The 23,167-nt window shown below is 45.3% G+C and overlaps 1 protein-coding gene across 1 annotated transcript in view; it reads right to left on the bottom strand.

The window, feature by feature from the left end:
* INSRR (insulin receptor related receptor) overlaps nt 1-23,167 on the bottom strand; it is a 736,218-nt gene that overhangs the window by 257,788 nt on the left and 455,263 nt on the right. The window contains exons 6-9 of the mRNA XM_086945015.1: nt 22,519-22,733; nt 8,875-9,001; nt 2,343-2,581; nt 620-787 (exon numbers count right to left, since the gene is read on the bottom strand). Of these exons, the coding sequence (XP_086801141.1) occupies nt 620-787; nt 2,343-2,581; nt 8,875-9,001; nt 22,519-22,733 (749 nt within the window). The remainder of the gene's footprint in view (nt 1-619; nt 788-2,342; nt 2,582-8,874; nt 9,002-22,518; nt 22,734-23,167) is intronic.

Genomic DNA, 23,167 nt, shown 5'->3' on the forward strand with positions numbered 1-23,167 from the left:
TTACCAGACCCATCCCTTGTTACATAAGTATTGCAATTTTCTTCAATATTCGATACAGCAATGGGGCAGTCATGGGTTTGTCACGTTAAAGACTCCATTAAAAATAAATAATTATTAAGTGGTGATTCTCACAGCTCCACGTAAGGTTTTTCAGGTTTGCCTCACTCCCTACTTTTGAATGCTAGGAGTACAATTGTTTAGTATAGTCATTCTTATTCCTGATTGGAAATGTTTTATTTTCAAGAAGATAAAAGTCGAATGATATATTTTATTTTTTAAATAACTTCTTTTTTCGAAGCTAGAAGTTTAAATAAATAAAACAATCTATTATTGACCTTAAATCTTCTGCAACAAAAGCGTCACATCTCCTTATGAAATATCACTGTCAGCACAAATTACTAGGGTGTTCAAGAGGAAGCTAGGGTAATGTCCCATGTTTCCAATAGTCTCGATTATTGTTCCCTTTTCTGAGCATTTTCTCAATTTTATGAATCAAAACTAGGTAGAACATTGCCTGTTGAGTGTTCTGCTCACTAATACAGGTGATGAATACTCTTAGATGAAAAGTGGCCAAGCATTCTAATTGATGAACAGGTACTCTCTTCACATCATCTCTCACCTTTTGTGCAGTAATCATTGACATACAGTTCAGAGTCTTCCACCAGCTGCTGCCAGAGTACCAGGTAATAGGTGATGTTTCCATTACGTTGCGTTGGTGGCTTCCAGCGTACAATAAGATGGGAAGAGGAGTTTGACATGAAAATTACATCCCGTGGAACTGTAGGAGCTGTGAAAAAGATAACAATTTGAAAAACTCTGGTGCAACATTATCTCCACGCAACAAAGTGACCTTCATCAAGAGTTCTTTGGTAAAGTTGCATATAAGCTGGCATGTACACACCCCTCCACGCGCTCCGCCAACTCCCTCACCCAGGGGTGCATATACTCTCACATCAGCCATAACAGGCTGTGCAAGCAATCGCTGGACACACAGGGCATTCACTCACACCATGTTCTCCAGCTATTTCTTGGTTTCACATTTTTATAAACCACAAGTAAACCACTAAAATGCCAATGTGCTGTTCATCGACCTACAAAAAAGTCTTAAATTAATCCCTTACATAGCAACAAGTCACCTTGGAGGGTAATGGATGATAAATCAGCATCAACAATTAAAAAATATATCAACAAAATGCATGGATTGATGAATTCAGAGAACAGTACAGAGCATGTTACATCACTGTTAGCAGCACCAACACTCAGTTATGACCCAAAAAAGATTTGGCAGTCAAATAAACAAGAACAATCTAAAGCAATATAAAAGTCTTAATTTAATATTTTTAAAGGATTAGAATACTGTCGCCCAGCCCTTGTTGTAATTTCCCAAAGAATGGTGAAGAATTATGGTTCATCAAGCAGCAATTTGTGTCATGCTTAATCTACCACATTCAGCCTCTTCATCTACTACAAGTCTATGACACTAATCATGCCGAAAATCCCAGCCCAAAGACCATAAAGTCATATGGTCTGGTAAATTGTGCACAAATTCAGAGGTTTCTCAATGATTTTTGTCTGTACGGTGACACCAGATACCAAGAGGAGCTTGTAAGCAAATTTCTGAAGCAAAATCCTGAAGCACTTGAGAATTTGATGACTTCATCCATGAAGGATTAAACCGAATACCTTTTGGGATACCAATGGTTGTTTTCTTGATTTAAAATAAAAGTTTATATTAATTTTATCAGCCTGTATTCATAACAGAGCAGTGGGATATGCAAAGATAACATTTTGCAGAACTGACAGTTTTGGTAATTGTTTGTGAATGTGGATATACTTTAAAGAGTGTACTATTAAGAGAGCTGTTGAGCACAGTACCTGGTTTGTATCCTCTCAATGGAGCCAGCAGTGCTCATTCCTAAAATGTAAAATGGTTTCTCCAGTTAAATGGACAGAGCTGTTTAGTATCAGTATCTTGAGACAAATGAAACCATATTGATTGTTAATTACTGCTGATCCCTTTTGCACTAGTTCAAGAAGGAAGAGAAACCAGTCTGTCAGTTGTGGTAATCGGTTAAAGAGATTTTTAACATGGGACTGAACTATGTATAGATGGGTGAATTTCAGAACTGAGATTGATGTCCATCCAGGATTCTGTTCAGATCAAAAAGTAAGACTTTATCAAGAACAGTTTATAGATTATCTACGCTATATGGGGTTTGTGGGTGCTTTCAGCTGCCACGACTTCCATGCCCTTGCTACCAAGTTGACTTTATCCCATTGACCAAAAGCTCCCAAATATTTTAATGAAAGCTTAGATTGTGGATTTTGATGCGAAGACTTACAAGCTGGCTTAGTGCGAATGTAAACAATGTCACTCTGTGCCCCCATGTTCCGGCCTTCCTCTGCTGTGGTTAGAGTAATAGTACGAACAAAAATAGCATATTGTGTCCAAGGCTTGAGGTTCATCAAAGTAACTGTCGGGTCTTGTTCGTTGTTTAAAGGGAGATCCAGATCCACAACATTCCAATTGTTGGCACCACAGGCATCCTGGCCAATGTACTCTGTCACATTCTGAAATGGTCTGAAACAAAAATAAATAGGTGATGTAGTAAAGGCAAAGCACAGACGTATAATGAGATGGGACCAATTCTACCATATTTTCAAAGCACCATACACTCTAACACTGATCCAATAGTATGTACTACACATATTCAGTCAAATTTCAAACAAGTTACCAACCTTAATTCAGACCACATTACAGAATCACAAAAGTAAGAAGCTGTCATTGTGAACATAAAAATAAAGGTAACAATTGTGCAGTGTCAACAGTGGATTCATTTTCAGTTTAGTCCCACACCTCCAGTGTAGTGCCACATCTCAGCGGGTCTTAAAATAAGAGGGTGAATTGTGTCCACACAGGTATGACCAGTAGATTGGAGAACACTTTGAAAATATATTTATTTTAGGTTTCTGTGCTTTGCAAGGTTAGATGAATGTTTCAAAGTTTCACAGTCCTCACTGTCATCATGATACAAGACAGTGTCACCTGCTGGCTATGGATATTGGGTAGAAAGTCAGCATGGGAGAGGCACTATGAACCTCTTTTAAACTGTCATCATGCCTAGTACACCTCGGTCTTCTACCTGCTTCTTAGCCAACTTTTCATGGCCCCCTTAGTACACTATCATGCCTCTAGGTTATGTGCTGGGACCATAAACAGAGACCATGAAAAGGCACCTAGGGCACTAAAAGCAGAAACCTTAGGGAGGTGAAGAACTACTGCATGCAAAGTCCAAAACAACATGGTAAAGGAAAAAAATGGCTGCTTCACTTTATCTCAACAAGAAAGTAAATGCACGTCAGCCAATCAAGTAGCGAGACCAATGATTGAAATAATTAAACTGCAGCAAGCGTATCTTACTATCTACATTGATCTTACCATGTGTTATTAGATGTGTATGATTTCATAGATAAAGTATTTCACGATATACCATTACTGTGAAAACATTTAATCTAAACGGTTTAATGGAAATTTGCAGGATGAATGACATTCATCATTTCATAGAAACCACTTCAGAGACTGTTTTCTGTTTAAGTGAGCTTTTCATGCTTATTTTTTTAAGATGGTAATGCAATGGTTGCAGGTCTTACTTTCTATACATTTTTGTTGAAGGTATTTGTTATAGTGCTTTACTTCAGGGAACATTATTTCTGATTTATATCATCTACATAACATTGTCAACCAATTACTTCAAATACTTTTAATTCACTGATGCCTCACTACTCCTAAGCATCATCCATCCTAAATCCCTCACGACCCCTAAACACCATCCATTTCTGCCACCTTAAGACACAACACCTAAACTACATCCATCTATGACTTTTAAACTTCCCCAATGCCTGACACCTAAAAGCCCTTTCTATCCCTTAACTCCACTTATCCCTGAACCCTGCAAACTGCTCACCACACCTAAACTTCGACCGTCCCTGACCCCTAAACTCCACCCATCTCTGAACCCTAAAAGCTCTTACTATCCTAAACTCCACCAACTGCTGGACTGTAAATACCCCCTTCTATCCCTACATCCCAACCATCCCAGACCCTTCAACATCCTCACCACCCCTTAAAGTCCACCCATTCCTGAACCCTTAAAAACCCTTCACCACCCTTAAACTCTACCCCATACTGAACTCTAAAAGCCCTCACCAGCCTAAGACTCTGCCCTTCCATAAATCTAAAAAACCCTCATCACCAATAAACATTACCTATCCTAATCCCCAAAAAAACACTACACCAAAGCTCCACCCATTCTTGATCGCTAAAACCCCTCACTGCCTCTTAAAGACCATCCATCACCCCTAAACCTCACACATCTAAGAACTCAAAACCTCTCACTGCTAATAAAAGCCATGTAATGGTAGATTTTTTCTTACAATTATCTTTTCTTTTTTTTATTGCTTTCATTTTTGGTTATTTGAATGGCCTTAAAACCTTTTCCCCATGATTTGGTTTCCTCCAATGTGTTTTTCATATTTCCCATTCATTCACATATGTCAGTTATAAGGAGTAACCCACAGCTTTGTCCTCTAGTTATCAGGTGTCTCAACTCTGGGCTGGCAATGACAGTTATTAAGTTGTTCCCCCAACAGGATAGCTGAGGGACAGACACACTCAACTGTAGGGTAAAAGTTACTTGCAGATCGCGATTCGTTTGGTCCTCAGCAGACCTCCCCTGCTATTTAGTATAGCACATCCACAACACCTCCGGATCGGAAGTAATAGGGCCGCACACCAGCAGGGTTTGAATCACGATATTAATTTATTTCAATTTTGTTTGTTAAGCCAAACACAGAATAGCCCACACGTTCCGGTATGTCATACCGGATATATATATATTTTTACGGATACTAGAGAATATCTCCTGGAGTGAAAATTACTTGATGGTGACAATCGATGCAGTCTCCCTCTACACCTCGATAAAACATGAAGTAGGTTTAAATGCATGTCATTACTTCTTAAAACAAAGAAACATCAGCTACCTCAAACATACTGCAATGTTAATGACAATGATCGAACTATGTCTTACTAACAATGTTTTCCTATTCAATCAACAACTTTTCAGACAAGAATGTGGAACTTCCATGGGTATTTCTTTTTCACCCAACTATGCCAATACTACCATGGGCTGGTGGGAAAAAATCATAGCATGGGACTCCTCAAATCAAACTGACTTAGAGAAATTGATCTTATGGGTACGTTATATCGACGACTTGTTTTTAATTTGGAACGGTACACAAGTTGAGTTTGATACTTACTATGCCAAATTATGTGACAATAACCTTGGATTGGAAATCACATATAAAACGAGTAAAAAAGAGATTGATTTCCTAGATTTGAAAGTCTACATAGAAGAAGAGCAATTACACACAACCCTATTCCTCAAAGAAACTGCAACGAACAGTATCCTACATGGAACTAGCTTTCACCCTCAACCACTGCTAGCTAGCATCCCTTATGGCGAATTCATTCGCATGAAAAGAAACTGCTCAAAAAAAGAGGATGCGGATATCAAAATAGAAGAAACAGCTGAGAGATTGAAAAAACGAGGATACAGTCAACAAATTCTGGAAAAATGTAGAAAGAAAACTGCCAAGCAAAATAGAACTACATTACTCATTCCTCAATTGAAAACCAACGACCTTAAAGGACCACCACGCTTTGTAACAACTTACAACAAAGAAAGCGGCATTATAAAAAGTAAAATTAAAAAATACTGGCACCTAATATCAGGGGATCCTGACATTGGAAAGATTGTAGGAACTGAACCAACAATAACCTACAAAAAAACTTCCTCACTCAAAGACAAATTGGTACATAGCCATTTCACAGAAAAAAGACCAAAAAACAAAGTGATTGGCTAACTGACCAAAGAAAAGGGTTCAAGAAATGTAATGCGTGCAAAGCTTGCAAAATTGGCCTCAATAAAACAACCTTTGAAGAAACTGATGGAAAAAGTTTCCCTATCACTGAAAAAATAAACTGTTCGTCGACACATGTGATATATATCATACAATGCAAATGCGGATCCAAATACATAGGAAGCACGACCTGTGCCCTAAAAAAACGTATTTTGGAGCACATCAGAGCGGTCAAAAATAAAGACATGTCCTACGCAACTGCCAAACATATGGCTACCTGTCAAAAAAGTGACTGGAGGGCCATGTCATATTATGGCATACACATGATTGAGATGAACGAACGTGGAGGAAACAGAAAACGTAAATTACGACAAACTGAATCAAAGTTCATCATCAGACTGAAAACAAAAATGCCCAGAGGGATGAACTTTGACGAGGAGCTTTACGTACACCTAGAATAACATCAGTGATCAACATAGAACATTGCGATGGGAACCTAAAAGGAAGGAAAAAACATGTACTATTGAAGTGGGTACTATACCCAGTAAAATGTCATGAACATACGATGAAACAGTGGTAACATAGAGTACTATACCACAAATGCAAACAAAACATATATATAACTTTTGAACACTGCGACTCTCAGAAATTAGTTAAAACTGTGACTACTATTATACAATGTATTAGTACCTAATGATAAGAATTAAGTGCTGAAATTGCTAAATGTCATTATCATGTTTAAAAAAATCCTTTTTAAAATTTTTATGAACTACCTGTCCCACAATGCACCTTAATAGCCAGGTGGGATAAATAGTAGACATAGTAGTTGTTAGGAATCGAGCTAGTCCTATCTCTGTGACCATGCCTTGCCATCACATGACCAGGGATAGGTAGATAAAAACCAGTCCTACCTTTGGCTCATTGCTCGATATTGCCAGTGTTTGGATCCCCTTCCTGGTTGTTGGTTGCTGAAGTCTGCAGAGCTGAGCCTCCTCATCTGTTGCTTAATCCCTTGTTGCTGACCTGTTCCCTCTCACGGGCTCGTGAGGAGGGTTAGTGTTTCTTTCCTCTTTGTTTTTGTCCCTTCCCCGTTTTTCTCTTTCTTCTACTAGTCAGTTAGAGGTATCCCGGTATTCCCTTCCCTTTTTCCTTTATCCGTTTCAAGTCCCAGTAGTGTTAAGTAATTGTGGTTAGGGTGACTCGGGGGCTCCCGTTCACTCCAGCGTGTCTGTTGTTTTGACCGCTGAGTATCTGAGACGAGCCGCTAGCACTAGCGCGTCTCGGTTAGGGTACGATCCGCCTCGTTATTTGCGGAAGTGACGTTTCGGGTCACTCCGCGGCGGTTTCGATTCCATTAGCGCTGCTTGCATAGCGCAACGGAGGGTTTCCCTGCTCTTTGCCCCTTCGAGTTAATTTGTTTTCAACCACGGGGTTTTTTGGTATTGGCTGCTTGCCATCCCTGACCTTTTTCCCCACGGTTATTATTTTTGGTATAAGGACATTTTTATACATAGTTCCCTTCTCGAATCTGCGAAAGTCAGTAGCGCAGATATATGAGTACAACGTTATTTTGCTGCAGTACTCCACCTCTTTACGATGCAAAGCCTGCAAGTGCCACAGGTGAGAAGGGTTGTAGGGTGGATAAGGCATGGTCACGGGAGGTTGATTACATTAGGGTCCAGTACCTATGAAAGGTGTTGTTTCTTTTCTATTGTGCTACAGGTGCAGAAGCGTAAAGACAAAGGGAGCTGTGTCCTGTTACCTACAAGGGTGGTAGACTTGGTGTCTCCTCAACATTACCACCCTCTTTTCTGGTCCACAGGTACCCCCACAGTGTTTTTCCTGTGGGTGTCCAGTGGGCAGGAGAAGGGGATTGGTGCATGCTACGTTCCTGCAGTGCTTGGGCCGGTGAGAATCTAACAGTAGTATGCTTACTTACCGTGAACAAAGCCTGTCTCTAGGCTGAAACGCGTTGGTCTGAGTTTGGAGCAATAAATTACCTTTGAAACTGAACTGGAACTGTGTTGTGCCGCATCTTTCGTGTAAAAAAAAAAATTAATAATAATTATATATATATATATATATATATATATATATATATATATATATATATATATCTCCCAGTTAGATAAAGCAAGTGGTCACCACCTGCTTTCCACAATGTTCCCCAGTACTGGAAGCTCTTTAATTTTTTCCTTGTATTGGACCATAAGGATGGTGGTCTGTTATTCCTTGCAGACTTCCATGCCAATCACAGGGGGTCACAATAGCGACCTGTCTAATTAATATTGACGAGGCATGTCATTCTATGATCCCCTGCAGCTAGAGATTTTGCGATGTGACCTATTGGTAAATTTGTTGCATCGCAAAAACAGAGAGGTAGCAAAAATTGGTGCACAATTTGTGAACACTTTTTTTCAACCAGTATTTTAGTATTTCTGGCCCCACATCACCGACAATTAAAGATTAACAATTAAAGGCTATAAATGATTGAGTTAGTAAATCTTTTCCAGCTTAGTGTTATATCAGAGGTATAGTCACTATGTTTGGCATGTGAGGTGGATAAACAGAGTGTTTGAAATTTGGTGCCAGCACAAACTTAAAATCTGTTACATCACTTTATCTCTTCTTCCACCATGTTCTTCAGAATCAGTTTAAAGCAAGACAAAAGTGCCAGAAGAGACTTATAACATCAATATTTTACATAGTGACAGAACCCTAAAGCACTGACTGATGGACAGACGACAAAAGGGACAGGGAGACATGCTCTCATATTAGCAACTAAAGACACCAAAAAAGTCCCAGAGACATTGCATTCTTCCTCAGTTTTGAGGTCTAATAAATACCTTGCATTGAGCGAGCACACCATAAATGGGGATCATTTTGGGGAAATAGCTAGAATGAAGTCACGAAAGAGGCAATATGAACATATGCAGAGCAAAGTTTGGAACTTACGATTCTTTATAATGGACAATGAAGCTCAAGAGATCCCGGTACTCAGGTGGCTGGTAGCGCTCCCACTTCAAAAAGATCTGGTCCGCGTAAGTAATGTTAGAGATAAATCGCAAGGTGTGGGATTTGCCTGTGGGGAGATTTGCATTATTAAAGAACTTCGAATTAAAAGGTAAGAATAAGAAGGTCAAATCTGAAACTGGTATAGTTATGGCACAATCCACTGCCTTGGTGATGCCACGAAATACATTTCCTCTGTAGCAATTATTAAAGTGAGAGAAAAAAAATCTAAATGAGCTGCCACATGACTTCCTGCTTTTGGCTGTTTTTCTCTTACAAAACACAATAAATATTTCTGCCCACAGGTGTGAGAGTGATATATCAATTCCAGTACTATTGTGGCATATTTCTCCTTTTTACTTTGTTTGGTACAAAATTAAGTTTTACTTTATCCACAGGCTTGCCTTGTGGTCCATTTTTAGAACTACTAAATTCAACCAGTTACCTTATTTAATTCATGCAATTTCAATAAAGTCATAAAAATACATTAAGGGAAGAGGAGAACTGACCACTTTGCGATCGAATATAGGAATGTTGGGAACTCCACTTAAGAAAGAGGAGAGCCTCAGGGTAAAATGGAAGCTGCACACCCACCCCAACATTCCTTTGGCCGTCTTTTTGTGTCTCCCTTTTCAATTTAGAACATTATTCCCTCAGTGAGCAGAATGATCCTATAGCATTATAGCCCCTTGCCTCTAGCTTTAGGTGTTGTTAAAGTTCCTCTCTTTTCTTATAACCCTCTGAATGTGGCTTAGGTCTAAAACTCTGGATCATGGCCTCTAACAAACATTATGGCCCACAATACCAGACTATGATCCATTAAAAAGATATTTCTGAATAAGCTGTGGGAAGAATAGTCTCCAGTCCAGAAGTTTACTCTTTACAAAACCAAAATAAATCAACTGACCAAGTCTCACTGCATTACAAAAGCGGAACGAGACTGGCCCACTAACGAGTGTTAGTTGTTCATAGTGTCCTAAGTAGGCAATTTTCAAAAATGTTAATTGCAAGGGAGGATAGGGAAGCCATAATTTTTATAAACAGGATGGTTAACTGTGTTTTCCAATGATGTTACATTCAAATCCTACGGTACTCTGTCTAACTGGGAAGTATTATAGCATGAAGTTAACACAAAATGACATAGCATTAACCACATAAAAATAGCAGAACATTGCAAATAATGTCAATTTTTTAAAGAAAAACTATTGAGAGCTGGTCAACTACGACAATAAAATGTTTGTAAATGACTATCATGTACTATTCAACAAAAGCAACTATAAATATGTAGTAACTAAACCAGGGGTCTCCAACCTTCCCTGTAACAAGAGATACTTAAGGTCAATGAAAATTCTCCCGAGCTACTAAGTTACTATTATTATTAGTGTTGTAATAGTGAACACATCAGCGAGATTACATTAGTGGCCACCCTATGAAACATTACCGGCAATGATCAACACTGTACATCAAGAAGGCTTGCCAGTAGTAATGTAAAAAAAAAAGTCTTATGGGAATCTGGAACGCCTTTACGTAGGTAATACAGATGCAATTTTCATGGCACTAAAGGAATAATGTTAGTAATAGGTTTCTCCAGCACCACATGATTCATCATTCAAATATTAGGTTTAAAATATTTCAGAAATGTAAGCATTTTTCTCCAAACATCATCTTATGAGTTCTGACACACAACCATTTTTGTCTCAAATGCACACTTTTCAATTTAGTTATAAATATATTCAGCTATATAAAAGCATCTAGTTTAGTAGGATGGACTGCATGCACACTGGAGAGCTACTTAGGGGTATCTGGAGAGCTGCCAGTAGCGCACAAGCTACTGGTTGGAGAAGCTTCTGCTAAACTATACATTGGTGAATAGGATATAAATAAATGGGTGGGAGTTTTAATGGATGAGACTGTTGTCAGTGCTGGAGCAAGGCGGGGCAGGACCGCAAGCGTCACCAGTGTCTCCTGCGGCAGCAGCTACCAACGTTAAAGCCTTCTGAGCCCAGAAGCCCCCAATACTAACATCCATTGCCTTCCACTTGGCTTTTTCTGTAAGCCAGCGTTGATCAGGCCTAGCATCCCAACAAGCCCCCCATCTTATTGGAAAATAGATTTGCTATACTAGAGGGTTTGGATGGGATAGATTGACTGGAGCCCTCTCCCACAGATAGAGCTGATTCAATTACTATCATGCCTGGTATAGACCCTACCTCGAATATGCAAGGGCCTTGTATAATTGAAAGCCCGGAAAATAATACTGTGAAAATTCTGATTGGGAACATAGCAGGTCTACACTCCAAACTTATGTCCAGAGTGGATCTCATTTATTACCCAATATGATATTTTGATGTTCCAAGAACCCTGGTCCGCAAAAGAAGCATATATTAATGGTGTTGTTGGCTTTCACAACCCGGCAGCTCCATCAAGCTCTGGTCGCGCAATTGGGGGTCTGGCCACTTGAGTCAACATTAAAGCAGGAGGAAGCGTGAAGGTGGGTAAAAAAGATAATTCTAACATTTTAACAGTAAGATATAAAAGAGGAGACACACTATTTTTTATTAATTGTTATAATAATGATTTTATAAATGTACCGAATGTTTATTTAGCTCTTTTCTTATAGACTTTTTGTTATATGGTAATGCGATCCCCTCTAGTTTCAGCAACCATAACCCTATTGAGGCACACTTAACACTGGTCCCCAAGCCTAAGTACAATAAGGAGATCGGGGCGTGACATCTTGATCCCTCCACAGATGGCCTAAGGCTGAAATGGAGATCCCTAGTACCTGAATGCTTATTCCAGAATATAAATATTGATAATTACACTCTAGTACAGTCTGAATCTGCTAATGCTGCAGTGGTCCTTTACATATACCTCTATGATGCAATAAAAAAATAGCTTACGGTCCGAAACTTCAAACCTATCAGTAAACAAAGGTGGTTTAATCAGGACTGCTCCCACGCTAACAGCCATTTGCGATGTATCCTTAAACCATACCAAAGAACCCTGCAGCTGTAGCTGAAGCCCGCAAACAATATAATGAGATACTATGTAACAGGAAAACTGAATTTGTGACAACAATGGGAATCGCTTATTATAGCCGCAAATGGGAAGAATAGCAATCTCTTTTGGTCATCAGTAAAAAAGATGAAATAACCTAATTGCACAGACCCTAAAATTGATTGCTATATTTCTAGCCAGGATCGGGTGAATAATTTGTCTAAAATGTATGCCCTTGCCAATGTAGACATTGACACCTTCCCAGATCACAATTTTAGTATAATTCAATTGATTTTGGAGGAGGTAGAGGAGGCATTACAATAGAGTGTTGGGGTTAAGGCACCTAGGCCTGACGGAGTGCCTCTAGACCTTCTAAACTATAACCCGACATTCTGGGCACCTTTATTACTAAATGTTTTCAATAGTCTCGCCACCACTCCCATCCATGGATCTTGGTCAACCTCAATTATAGTGCACATTTTTTAAAAGGGGATCGCTCCCAGCCCAGCTGCTATAGACCCATCTCTTTAATAGATACCACACTGAAAAGACCGGGTAGAGTTTTATACCATAGTGTTAACGACTGGGCACAGGAAAAAGCAATATTACATCCCAGCCAGTATGGTTTCACACCTAAAGTGGGTACTATAGAGCAATGTCTCAACCTCAAATTAATCATAGGAAAGTATACGATAGCAAGGAGTTCCCCAGTGTATTTAGCTTTTATGGAAATATCAATGGCGTTTGATTGTGTTAATCGGTCCAAGCTATGGTCTGTTTTAATCTCCCTTGGTCTGGAAGAAACTTTAGTGCACTTCTTAGCTTATTTGCACACAGGAATGAAAGCTAGAATAAGGATTAGTACCAATGGTGAAGTTTCTGATGATTTTAACATCATGAGAGGTGTAAGAAAAGGCTGTGTTTTAGCCCCGCTTTTATTTATCCTGTATATTAATTACCTTCATCCCCTTTTAACTACCATTACTACTGATGTCCCCAAGGTAGGAAGCTCCCCATTACCTGCATTATTATATGCCCACAATGCAGTATTGATGGCTCGCACACCGAAGACCCTCTCTCTCTTAGTGAATGGCTTCGTTAAATTCATGGCATCACTAGATTTGCAAACAAATTTTAAAAAGCCCATCATGTCCTGTGGCCCCAAGAAAAATAACATGCCATCCCTGAAGTTAGGTGAACATATTTTATTTACAACTAACACTTTTACTTACTTGGGTTTGACCTTAAATGAAAGTGGCTCTTGCAAAGCACACATAGGAAGCAGCGGTAATAAACGGTCAAGAGCTGTAGGCTCGCTACTCAGCTTGCCTCGCCCCAAGAAAGGTAGCGTTTTAGTTCCCTCACTAAAGATCTATAGATCACTGTGTCTCCCATCTGCAACCTATGGATCTGAGGTCAGGGGAACAGAGAACGGTCACCAAGTGCAATTAGAGGAAAATAGATTTTGTAGAAAAATTCTGAGAGTGCCAATATCCAGCTCTAGTTTTATCTGCCTCAATGAGCTGGGTCTCCCCTTTGTAGAAGACTATATAAGTGCTCGACCACTGCTTCTCTGGTATGCAGTTTGGCAAAATACAGAAGGAGCACTTATGAAAGACATGATAAAAGATTGCCTTGCATGCGACAATGGTAGGAAAATCCCCTGGATAAAGTATGTTGAATCCTCCCTGCACACGATTGGTTTTCACCAGCTATTTGGCAGTCCAGAGGGCCCAGGTACCACTAGAAAGAAACAGTTGCAGGCGTGTTGGTACCAACGTGTGCAGACAAAGAGAATAAACGGGGAACTAGCAAAATCAAGAATATCGGCTTACTTAATTAGAAACCAGGGACGGATTGCTCAACCCCAAAGTTACCTTATTGGCTCTGCGAATTATTGGGAATGAAGCTTATTGTTTCACTTTAGGGAGGATACAATTAAATACTCACTGAACTTCCCATTAGGATTTCAAGTCAATTTAGATATCTGTCCATGTCCCTATGATGGGAAATCTGGCCAATCGATGCTGCATTTTTTATTCTTCTGTCATTTTTATTCTATATATAGCAAAAACACATTTTTCAAGTGATGAAGAAGGTACAAATTGGCGATTCTAGAGAAGCCAATAATGCACTGCTCCGATTGAATGATCATTACTTTGTTTCTGAAAGTTGCAGTGCTAGTGTGTAAAGTCACTGTCTATACAAGAATTTTAGCTTGTTTTTAGAAGTACATTATCTGTGCTTTACATTGTTGCTCTATATCTGATATGAATTCCCAATTTTAATTCTCCTTATGGTGATGGCAGTCCTCATTCAAAATTGATTGATGTATATGGTCTGATTTTAACATGGAATTTTATTATGTACTTTTTTATGATGACTTTTATGGTTTGAAACGGTTTAAACCAAATGAAGAAGAATTTAAATACTCGTTGACCCCAGGAGCTGCCAGTGACCAGGCCGCACCGGCCCGTGGAGGGCAGTGACACCAACCCGCCTCGGCCACCGGTGTGGGAGCCACCCGGCCGGACTTGACGGACACCGGAGAACCTCCGGGCCCGGCTGTAACAGGACCCACGCAGACATCGTCTCCCCTGGACCCGGCCGACAAGCACCGGAGGCCACACGGCCCGACCCCTCTGGGCCCCTGCACCCGTCCACTGCCTGGATGCCGTTCCTGGTCGGCGCCGGACCTATCTGACACCAAAGGGCCCAGACCACGCCACGCGCAAGCTGGAACCACGTTGCGCTGACCGCCTGACGGCCGGCCCGACCCTGGGAGAATCTCCTGACTGGTACAGGAGCGGACACTGAGCACAAGCCGCCTATACCGGACTACCGCTGAGCTATACGGGGCCCCCACGTGACGCCCGGTGGCACCTGGCATCACCCAGCACGGCGCGCCTTCCCAGGCCCTGAGGACGGACACAGTCGGAGAGATCTGGAGACCCAGCCTGGCAGGCCGACGCATAGTGCAACCGAGAGGCAACTGCAACACGGGCGCTCCTGGCACGGGCTGGCACACCTTGGGGGATCTCATACCGGCCACTCCACGACCACCCTGACCTCCCCAGACAGTGCCAAGACGCAGAATCCTGGGACCCTGCGGTGAGGCTGCCCCCACCCCCCCCCCCACATCCGGACCACGCGCCATACACCACGGGTGACGCAGAGAACCTGGCTGAGAGACTCACACTCACGAGCCCCAACACTACGCACTGCGAGGGCATACTCGCTTAACCGCCCAGCTGCACAGACCACCCTCATGTCAGGGGGAACCAGGGCGAAGACTGGCACTGGAGGGCCGCTGGGAAAAGGAAAAATGGTGAAGTCCACAGAAGCTGACCACACGGCCTCCAAACTGGACACTATGCTGGCAGCCATGGAGCGCCTGGAGGAGTCCATGCAACTGACCCGTACGTCACTGGAGAACAGGATCAATAAGGTAGCTGTGGACCTGACACTCCTCCGAGCAGACCACAAGAAACTATCCGACCGCACAACGTCTCTGGAACATACGGTGGCGGAGACCACATCCAAGTTGGCACAGACGGACAAGCACGTCCGAGACCTGCTCAACCGAGTGGAGTTCCTTGAGGATAGAGCGGAGGATGCGGAGGGATGGGCCGGAAGGAACAACGTGCGCATAGTGGGTCTGCCGGAACGATGGGAACGGAGAGAGACGGCGGAACACATGGAGACCTGGCTAAGAGAGCTACTACCGGAGGGCACGCTATCACCACACTTTGTAGTGGAGAGGGCGCACAGAGTACCATCCCGCCCACCCCCCGAGGGCTCCAACCCGAGACCGATGCTCATGCGAGTGTTGAACTACCGCGATCGGGACGCCATCCTCCGAGAAACACGGAAACTATCAAACGTGCAGGTGGACAACGCCAAAGTGATGTTCTTCCCTGATTACACCATACAGGTTCAACGGAGACGCCAATCCTTCCTTGCGGTGAAGCAGCGGCTCAGACTCCTGGCTCTCAAGTATTCATTGCTATTCCCGGCACGGCTCCGAGTGGTGGCACAGGACAAGACCCACTTTTTTGACACCCCGGAGGCGGCAACGGCCTGGTTAGATTCAGGAGTGGACACGAATCCCGGACCCGCACCAACGGAGCAACGCCGGAACCGAGGCACGCGCAGGCGGAGACAACGACGCAACTCAAGGGCCGGATCTCCGGCCGTGGAAGCAGAAATCGGCCCCACCCCGGAGCAGATGCAGAATGAACAACTGGAGGCCGTCCGCATAACAGCTGAGATCAGCGGGTCACAATCACCTATCCTGATCTCCAACGCCAGCCCGCGATCACACGGGAGCGAGGACGACGACTATATGTACGGATTGCGGGAGGACTCAAACCCGGAGGGCCTGCCAGACGTCACACCCCAAACATCTGATCTGATAGCATGAGAAACCCTCCCCAGCCTAGCTCTGTCTAGATCACTGCAACCAACATAACGGAATGGCCAGCTCACCTCCGAGGATGGCCCGATCGAGGACCCACGCCAGCATCCCTGGCGACCCCGGCAGACATGTACGCCCCCACCCCCGGGGTATACACTCTATCCTCTAACTCCCCCATCCACCGGGCTGCCGCGGAGTTACAATGGCACCGGGTGGAGAGCTGGAGCTATTTCACTGGAAGGCCACCGGGACCATACAATTGAAGGGGTGGACGTACCCCTGGAGGTGAGTGCCCCTCCCGTAGGGAATGTAAGACATGGCCCTGCCATGGGACTGACCGTCCAGGTCCAGCGACATTGGGAACTCCGACCTGTCTGCGGACATTGACACTGACTCCTGGTGCCCTTATGGCCCAATGCCCGTGGAGGGGAGCCTCCACAGCTCTCTTGGCGTTACGAACTACCTTGTTCTATCCAAGTGCTGTATTTAGTCATCCCCCCATTGAACTCACGGATTGATTGAGCTCGATAGAGCATTTGGGCGGTGACACGTTTTGTTGTTGCCCTTTTGGTATTATGTTTATGTTCAGGTTCTTCGTTTTGAGACTTGTATTGGCACTGAAATGCAACTGCGTGCATCCTTGGGTCTGTGGGAGTGGGCGGGGGGATAACATGTTCACTGCTTGCTGCTGCTGTGCGGGTGTGGGCGGGGTGGGTTGGGGGCCGGGGGGGGTGGGATGGGCACCTGAGTGCAATAAATACCATGATGGCTACGATTAAATTCTGCACCTGGAATGTTAGGGGCATGCACACACCCTCACGTAGATACCAGGTGTACTCATATCTTAAGAGACATCAGATCCAGATTGCACTACTACAGGAGACACACCTGGTCGCTGCCGAGGTGGCCGCGCTTCGCCGTAGGTGGAGAGGGCAGATGATAGCCACCACCTTCTCAGCATTTGCGCGAGGGACCCTGATCTGGGTTCGGCCCGGGGTTCCGTTTGCACTGACACACAGCACTATTGACACTGAGGGGCACTATGTCTTCATACAGGGCAGACTGGACGGGCAACAGATTGTCATAGCCTCCATATACGCACCTAATGTAGACCAGGGGAAATTCTTCACGCGGCTATCGGCGGTAATTGCGACCTGGCCTGACGTACCCCTGATGATAGGCGGGGATTACAACTGCGTGTTAGATGCCTCCCTTGACCGCTCGTCCCCCCCAACGGCACTCGCCCCAGTGCAGACGACCTCCAGGGCCCTACTAGACTGGGCAACACAATGGAATTTACGAGATGCCTGGCGCGTCAGAAACCCCACTGCCCGGGTGTACTCCTACTACTCGGGAGCCCACTCCTTACACATCAGGTTGGACAGATACATGTTGTCCCGTGACCTAATCCCCTCCGTGACAGACACTGACTACCTGGGCCGGACGCACTCGGACCATAACCCACACACGCTGGTCTATGGATGGAGGCGCCCACATCCGCCCGTACCCACATGGCGCCTGCAACCGGATCTCCTACTTGACACCACATTCCGAGAGGAGATATGCGGGAAGATCTTACAATATTTCGAGGACAATACTGACTCGACCTCCTCCCCGAGGACCGAATGGGACGCCTTCAAGGCGGTGACCCGGGGGAACTGCCTGGGCGTACAGGCGGGCCTGCGCAGACAGGTGGAAAGAGAGTTGACACGGGCGGAGAAGGAACTGTTAGACAGGGAACGGGAGGCAACAGGGGGCGATGATTCCCGGCTGATCTCGGCTAGGGCAGACCACGCAGTATTGATGGAGCGCCTGAAGAACGTTAACTTCGCAGCACACTCCGCGCGCACACACAACGCAGGCGACAAGCCCGGCAGGTTACTGTTGTGGTTGGTACGGCAAGACACACAATCCGCGTCAGTCCTATCAATCCGTACGGCCCAGGGCGTTGAGGTTTATACCCAGACACAGATCCATGAAGCGTTCACATCGCACTATAAATCCTTGTACAGCACGCGGTTACGGGCCACAGTGGTGGAGATCGCGGACTACCTAGCGGCATTACAGCTCCCGACTGCCACCGCTGCCCAACAAGCGGAACTAGGTGCCGCACTCACCGGCGAGGAGCTGCGGGAGGTGATTTTCTCCCTCTCCAATTGCAAGGCGCCGGGCCCTGACGGACTCCCGGCGGAATTCTTTAAAGCCTACTCGCTGGTGTTGATACCAGAACTGCTGAAAATGTACAAGGCGGCGTCGGAAGACGCTGAACTCCCGGCGTCCCTAAACGCAGCTAACGTGGTCTCCCTGCTGAAACCGGGTAGGGAAGCGAACGAACTCGGCTCATATAGGCCGCTAGCGCTCCTCAACACCGATTATAAAATACTCGCAGCGGCACTGGCCCGGAGGCTTGCACCACTGATCCCCGCTCTGGTACACTCTGATCAGAATGGCTTCGTACCCACCCGGAGCACATCCTACAATCTACGCCGCTTTTTCAGAGTCCAGCGTTATGCAATCCCGACCTGGCCAAGCTCGGGGTGCATTGTGCTTGACCTGGAAAAGGCGTTCGACTCAGTGGAATGGCCATATCTCCTCCGAGTCCTCGAGAAGTACGAGCTGGGCGACGCCTACGTCCAGATGGTGGGACTCCTCTATCGAGCGCCCGAAGTCCGGGTCCGGACTGGACGGTTGTTCTCCGACAGAATCCGCATCGGGAGAGGTACTAGGCAGGGCTGCCCCCTCTCCCCTATATTATTCGCCTTAGCGATGGAACCACTGGCGGAAATGCTCCGCGTCTCCGGAATAGCCTGGGGCATCCCGCTAGCGGATGGCATCCACTCGGTGTCTCTGTATGCCGACGATTTATTACTTTATGTTAGGGACCTCACGCGCATTCCTACGGCAATCACGGACATCTTTCGGGCATTTGGAGACATGTCAGGGCTCCACGTTAACTGGGCCAAGTCAGGCGCCTATGCCTTCGATGGCGAGATGCCACAGTGCGATGTGCGCATGATGGGCGAGACACTCCGATGGCACCCGACGGTATTCCGGTACCTAGGGATCTTAATTTATCGGGACCCAGTGGATCTCCTGGAGGGTAACCTGGTGAGAGCGATATCCTCGCTTGCGGCCCAGGTCACGTTTTGGAACTCCCTCCCACTTAATGTGCCGGCTAGAGTGGCTCTAACCAAGATGATAATGCTCCCCCGGCTCCTCTATTATTACACCAACCTACCAGTGTATGTGCCAGCGCGCATATTTAAGGGATTGGAAACCCTCACCAGACGCCTTATTTGGAATAAGGGGAGACCCCGGGTGGCGCTGAAGACCCTATACGCAGCCACAGATGCCGGAGGCTTAGCGGTCCCAGACCAGGAGCTCTACTACTTAGCAGCACAGCTGCAATGGGTAGCCTACTGGCTGAGCGGTAAGAATCTGATGGACACGGCCACCGCCGACACCATCCTATCTCCCGTGCAGGCAATAACGCTCTTCCACCCCCTAACACGGGGCCGACCTCCCACGCAGGTGCATGTGGCAGTAGCAAAACGGTGCTTCGCACGGAGCCTCAAGCTCACCAAACACACGGTGCCCTATGCCCCGAACCTACCTCTGCTGGGGACTCCCTTGGGCGCTGACACGTTGTCCTCAACCGAACTGCGCAGCTGGACCGAGGCAGGCTTGGATGACCTGAGCGGCCTATATAGCGACGGAGAGTTACTGCCCTTCGAGGCCTTGGCCGCGGACACGGAACTGCCGGTGGGTCAGTTCCTAACCCACGCCAGACTCCTGCATGAGTTGACGAAGACACGGGGTGATCTTAGCCATGAGCCACCCACTCATTTGCTCATCCAGTACTTACATGTGATGGGCAATGGGTCCCACATTGTGCATTGGCTTGCGCAAGCCCTACACAGTCATACTCAATTCTCCTCTCAACGACTGAGGGAGAAATGGGCGAACGACCGAGGCACGGACTGGACGGACAAGCAGTGGGCCGCTGTATTAGCAGGCGCCAGAGTTATCCCCCGCAACGCGCAATTTAAAATTATCCAATATTATATCATCCACCGTGCATACCTAACTCCGGATAAGCTGAATCGCTACTTTGGACTCACTTCGTCGGCCTGTCCCAGATGTGGCCTCCTGGACTCCGGCCTCCTGCATGCGCTCATCTCACCCCGTACTGGTCGGCGGTCGCGGACATGCTGACGGCGGCAACAGGCGTCACCCTCCCCAAGACGTGGGAAGTATGCTTACTGGGACTCTACAAGAGAACCAAGCAGACTAAACTACGGGAGCGTTTCTGGGACCTGGGCCTCATTACGGCCAAACGCCTTATCACCAGACGATGGAAAAATGCTGCCCCGCCACGCCCTGCGGACTGGCGCCGCTCTCTTAGCAACTGGGCTTGTGCGGAGAGTGTGTCTCTACACAGGGAGGAAACCGCTGGCCTACGGAAATACCCGATAGCCCAAGACTGGGATGCTACACTACTCGCTTACCACCGAGCGTGCACCCAGGCCGGCATTGAGTGCCGTCCCGACACAGAAGAGCAAGGGCCCAATCACCTGCCACACACGCCTGACACAGACTCCGCCGCCATACCCCCCCCCCCCCGGCTCCTTGAGACCCCGCACGTCAGAGATGTCCCCCTTCCGCTTCCCCCCTCCCCCCCCGCCCCTTTGCCCCCTGCCCCCCCCCCCCTCGCCCTGCGGCTGCAGCGACACCACCTCTCCACTTGTCCCCGCCCCCGCACGACCCACATAGGATGCACCACACACAGCTAGAGCTTTAGATACACCACCATACACGCAAATACAAGTCCAACAGTTATTGACAGGTTTCCCCCCTCCCCTTGTATTATGCTCCCCCGTTATATCTTTTGGTTGACACAGAGGCTGTTCATACTGTACTCATGATACTGCTGGGCCCCCCCCTTCCCTGTTCACGTCTTGCATACAGCAGGCTGGGTGTATCCGTGGTCAGGGAACGGGCACCTGGCGACCCATACAACAGCGGAGGGAATGGCACCGCCTCTACCTGCTACAGTGCTGATCAGGGAACTCAACTCCGGACAATAACTATTGACCCCCGAGACCACGCTGGTCCTTCTGCAGTGCTACGACCCGCGAGCACTGCGTCATGAGACATTTCCTGGTACCGTCACTTATGGACTAATGCACTTCCATCAGCCAATGTTTATTTTCACTCATGCATAACCGAAATGTCACCATGTACTATTTGCTGTATACAATAATGCATTGTTATGACACTGTATGAATAACTACTGACTTATCTGTGAAACTGAATAAAGTTTGGGACCGTTGGTCTTAAAAAAAAAAAAAATGAAGAAGAATTTAAATAATGGAAGAGACAGCAGAAAATATAAGTGGCAAAACGCCCCTGCAATCATTGGTGGAAGCTTCTAACTCACACCTAATTGTGTCTGCATTGGGTGAAAGCATATGCACTGCACCAATCTTGTTTTATTAACAAGATGGATGCAGGAAGGAGAGTCTTGCACTTGGAAAGTCTTTTGTACAGGAGAAAAGGAGAAAGAATAAAACAATTTTTTTTATTGGGAATGCTACATATCAATATATAAAGCAAACACAAGGAAATGATGGATGGAGCGCTGAAACTTTTCAGACACTCGCCCCCAGTCACAGATCTGCGTTGAATCCATCATCGTTCTTTAGCTCACTTCGCCACCCCAGTTCAGACACCCCTATATGCAAATCAGTCTTGAACCTGTGCCTCATGGGAAGACATAGATAGCTTTCCTTGTAAACACTGTATATTTCAGTGTATATTTCCCACCATGCTTGAGTAAGATACAGGTCTTACATCCCTCCATTCCTCCACACTTTGCCATGATGGGCCCAGAGCAGTGCTGCATCTACTCCAAAACCAGGATCACTGGAATTCTGCTACAGTGGTGGACCAAAATATATTGCATGGTTTACAAAATTTTGTAGCAAGGAACGGAAAGTTATTCAGCATAAAGCAATATAATATATATTGGTATTTTTTTACTTTATGATTTGAACAACTTTTAATACTGGCCTTGCAAAGATATCCTCCTTAGTAGCAGATTATGCTAAACATACCACATCCTCAGAATTACAGTTCCAGAGACCCTTTCTAAAACCTTACATACTTACAGGAAGCACGGTCGCCATTGGTGCGTGGGTTGATCTCCGCCTTGTTCTGCCTCCCTTTCGTGCCGGTGATCTCCTCCATGTGGTAGATCTCCGAGAGGCAGAGCTTGGGGTTGAAAGCAAAGTACATTTTCCCCACAGGGATCGAAAGGCTCTCGTGTTTCGAGCCCCAGAGCTGCTGAAGGTTCTGGTTGTCCAGAACATACAGCGTATAGTTTCTGAAAAGACAAACACCCGCAATGAAGCAACAAAAATGTATCCTTTCAGAATTTTCATACAGTATTGCTAAAAATCAAGAGAAATTACTAAGATAAATACTGCATATAGAACTCTATTAATGTATAAGAAACTCCAGTGTACCTTGTGTGACCAACAATGCGCAAACACAATTGCATTTGCAATTATACTTGACGAGTGTGTCCCCAAACTGTTTTTAAAGCCTATTTCTCCCATTAGTTATGTCTTCACAGAAGGGACCTTGCCAAGAAGTCTGACATAATTCTCTTTAATGTGAAAACAACTGAACATAGTTCCATGCCTCTGGGAATATAATCCAACAACTATACACAGTAATAGCCCATATAAAGGGCATACATAACAGAATAAAATACTTAAACCAGGCAAGACCTGACCCAAAGCATGTGAGAAATCT

Source organism: Lissotriton vulgaris, chromosome 12 (assembly GCF_964263255.1).
Source record: "Lissotriton vulgaris chromosome 12, aLisVul1.2, whole genome shotgun sequence".
In the NCBI taxonomy this organism is placed as follows: Eukaryota; Metazoa; Chordata; class Amphibia; order Caudata; family Salamandridae; genus Lissotriton; species Lissotriton vulgaris.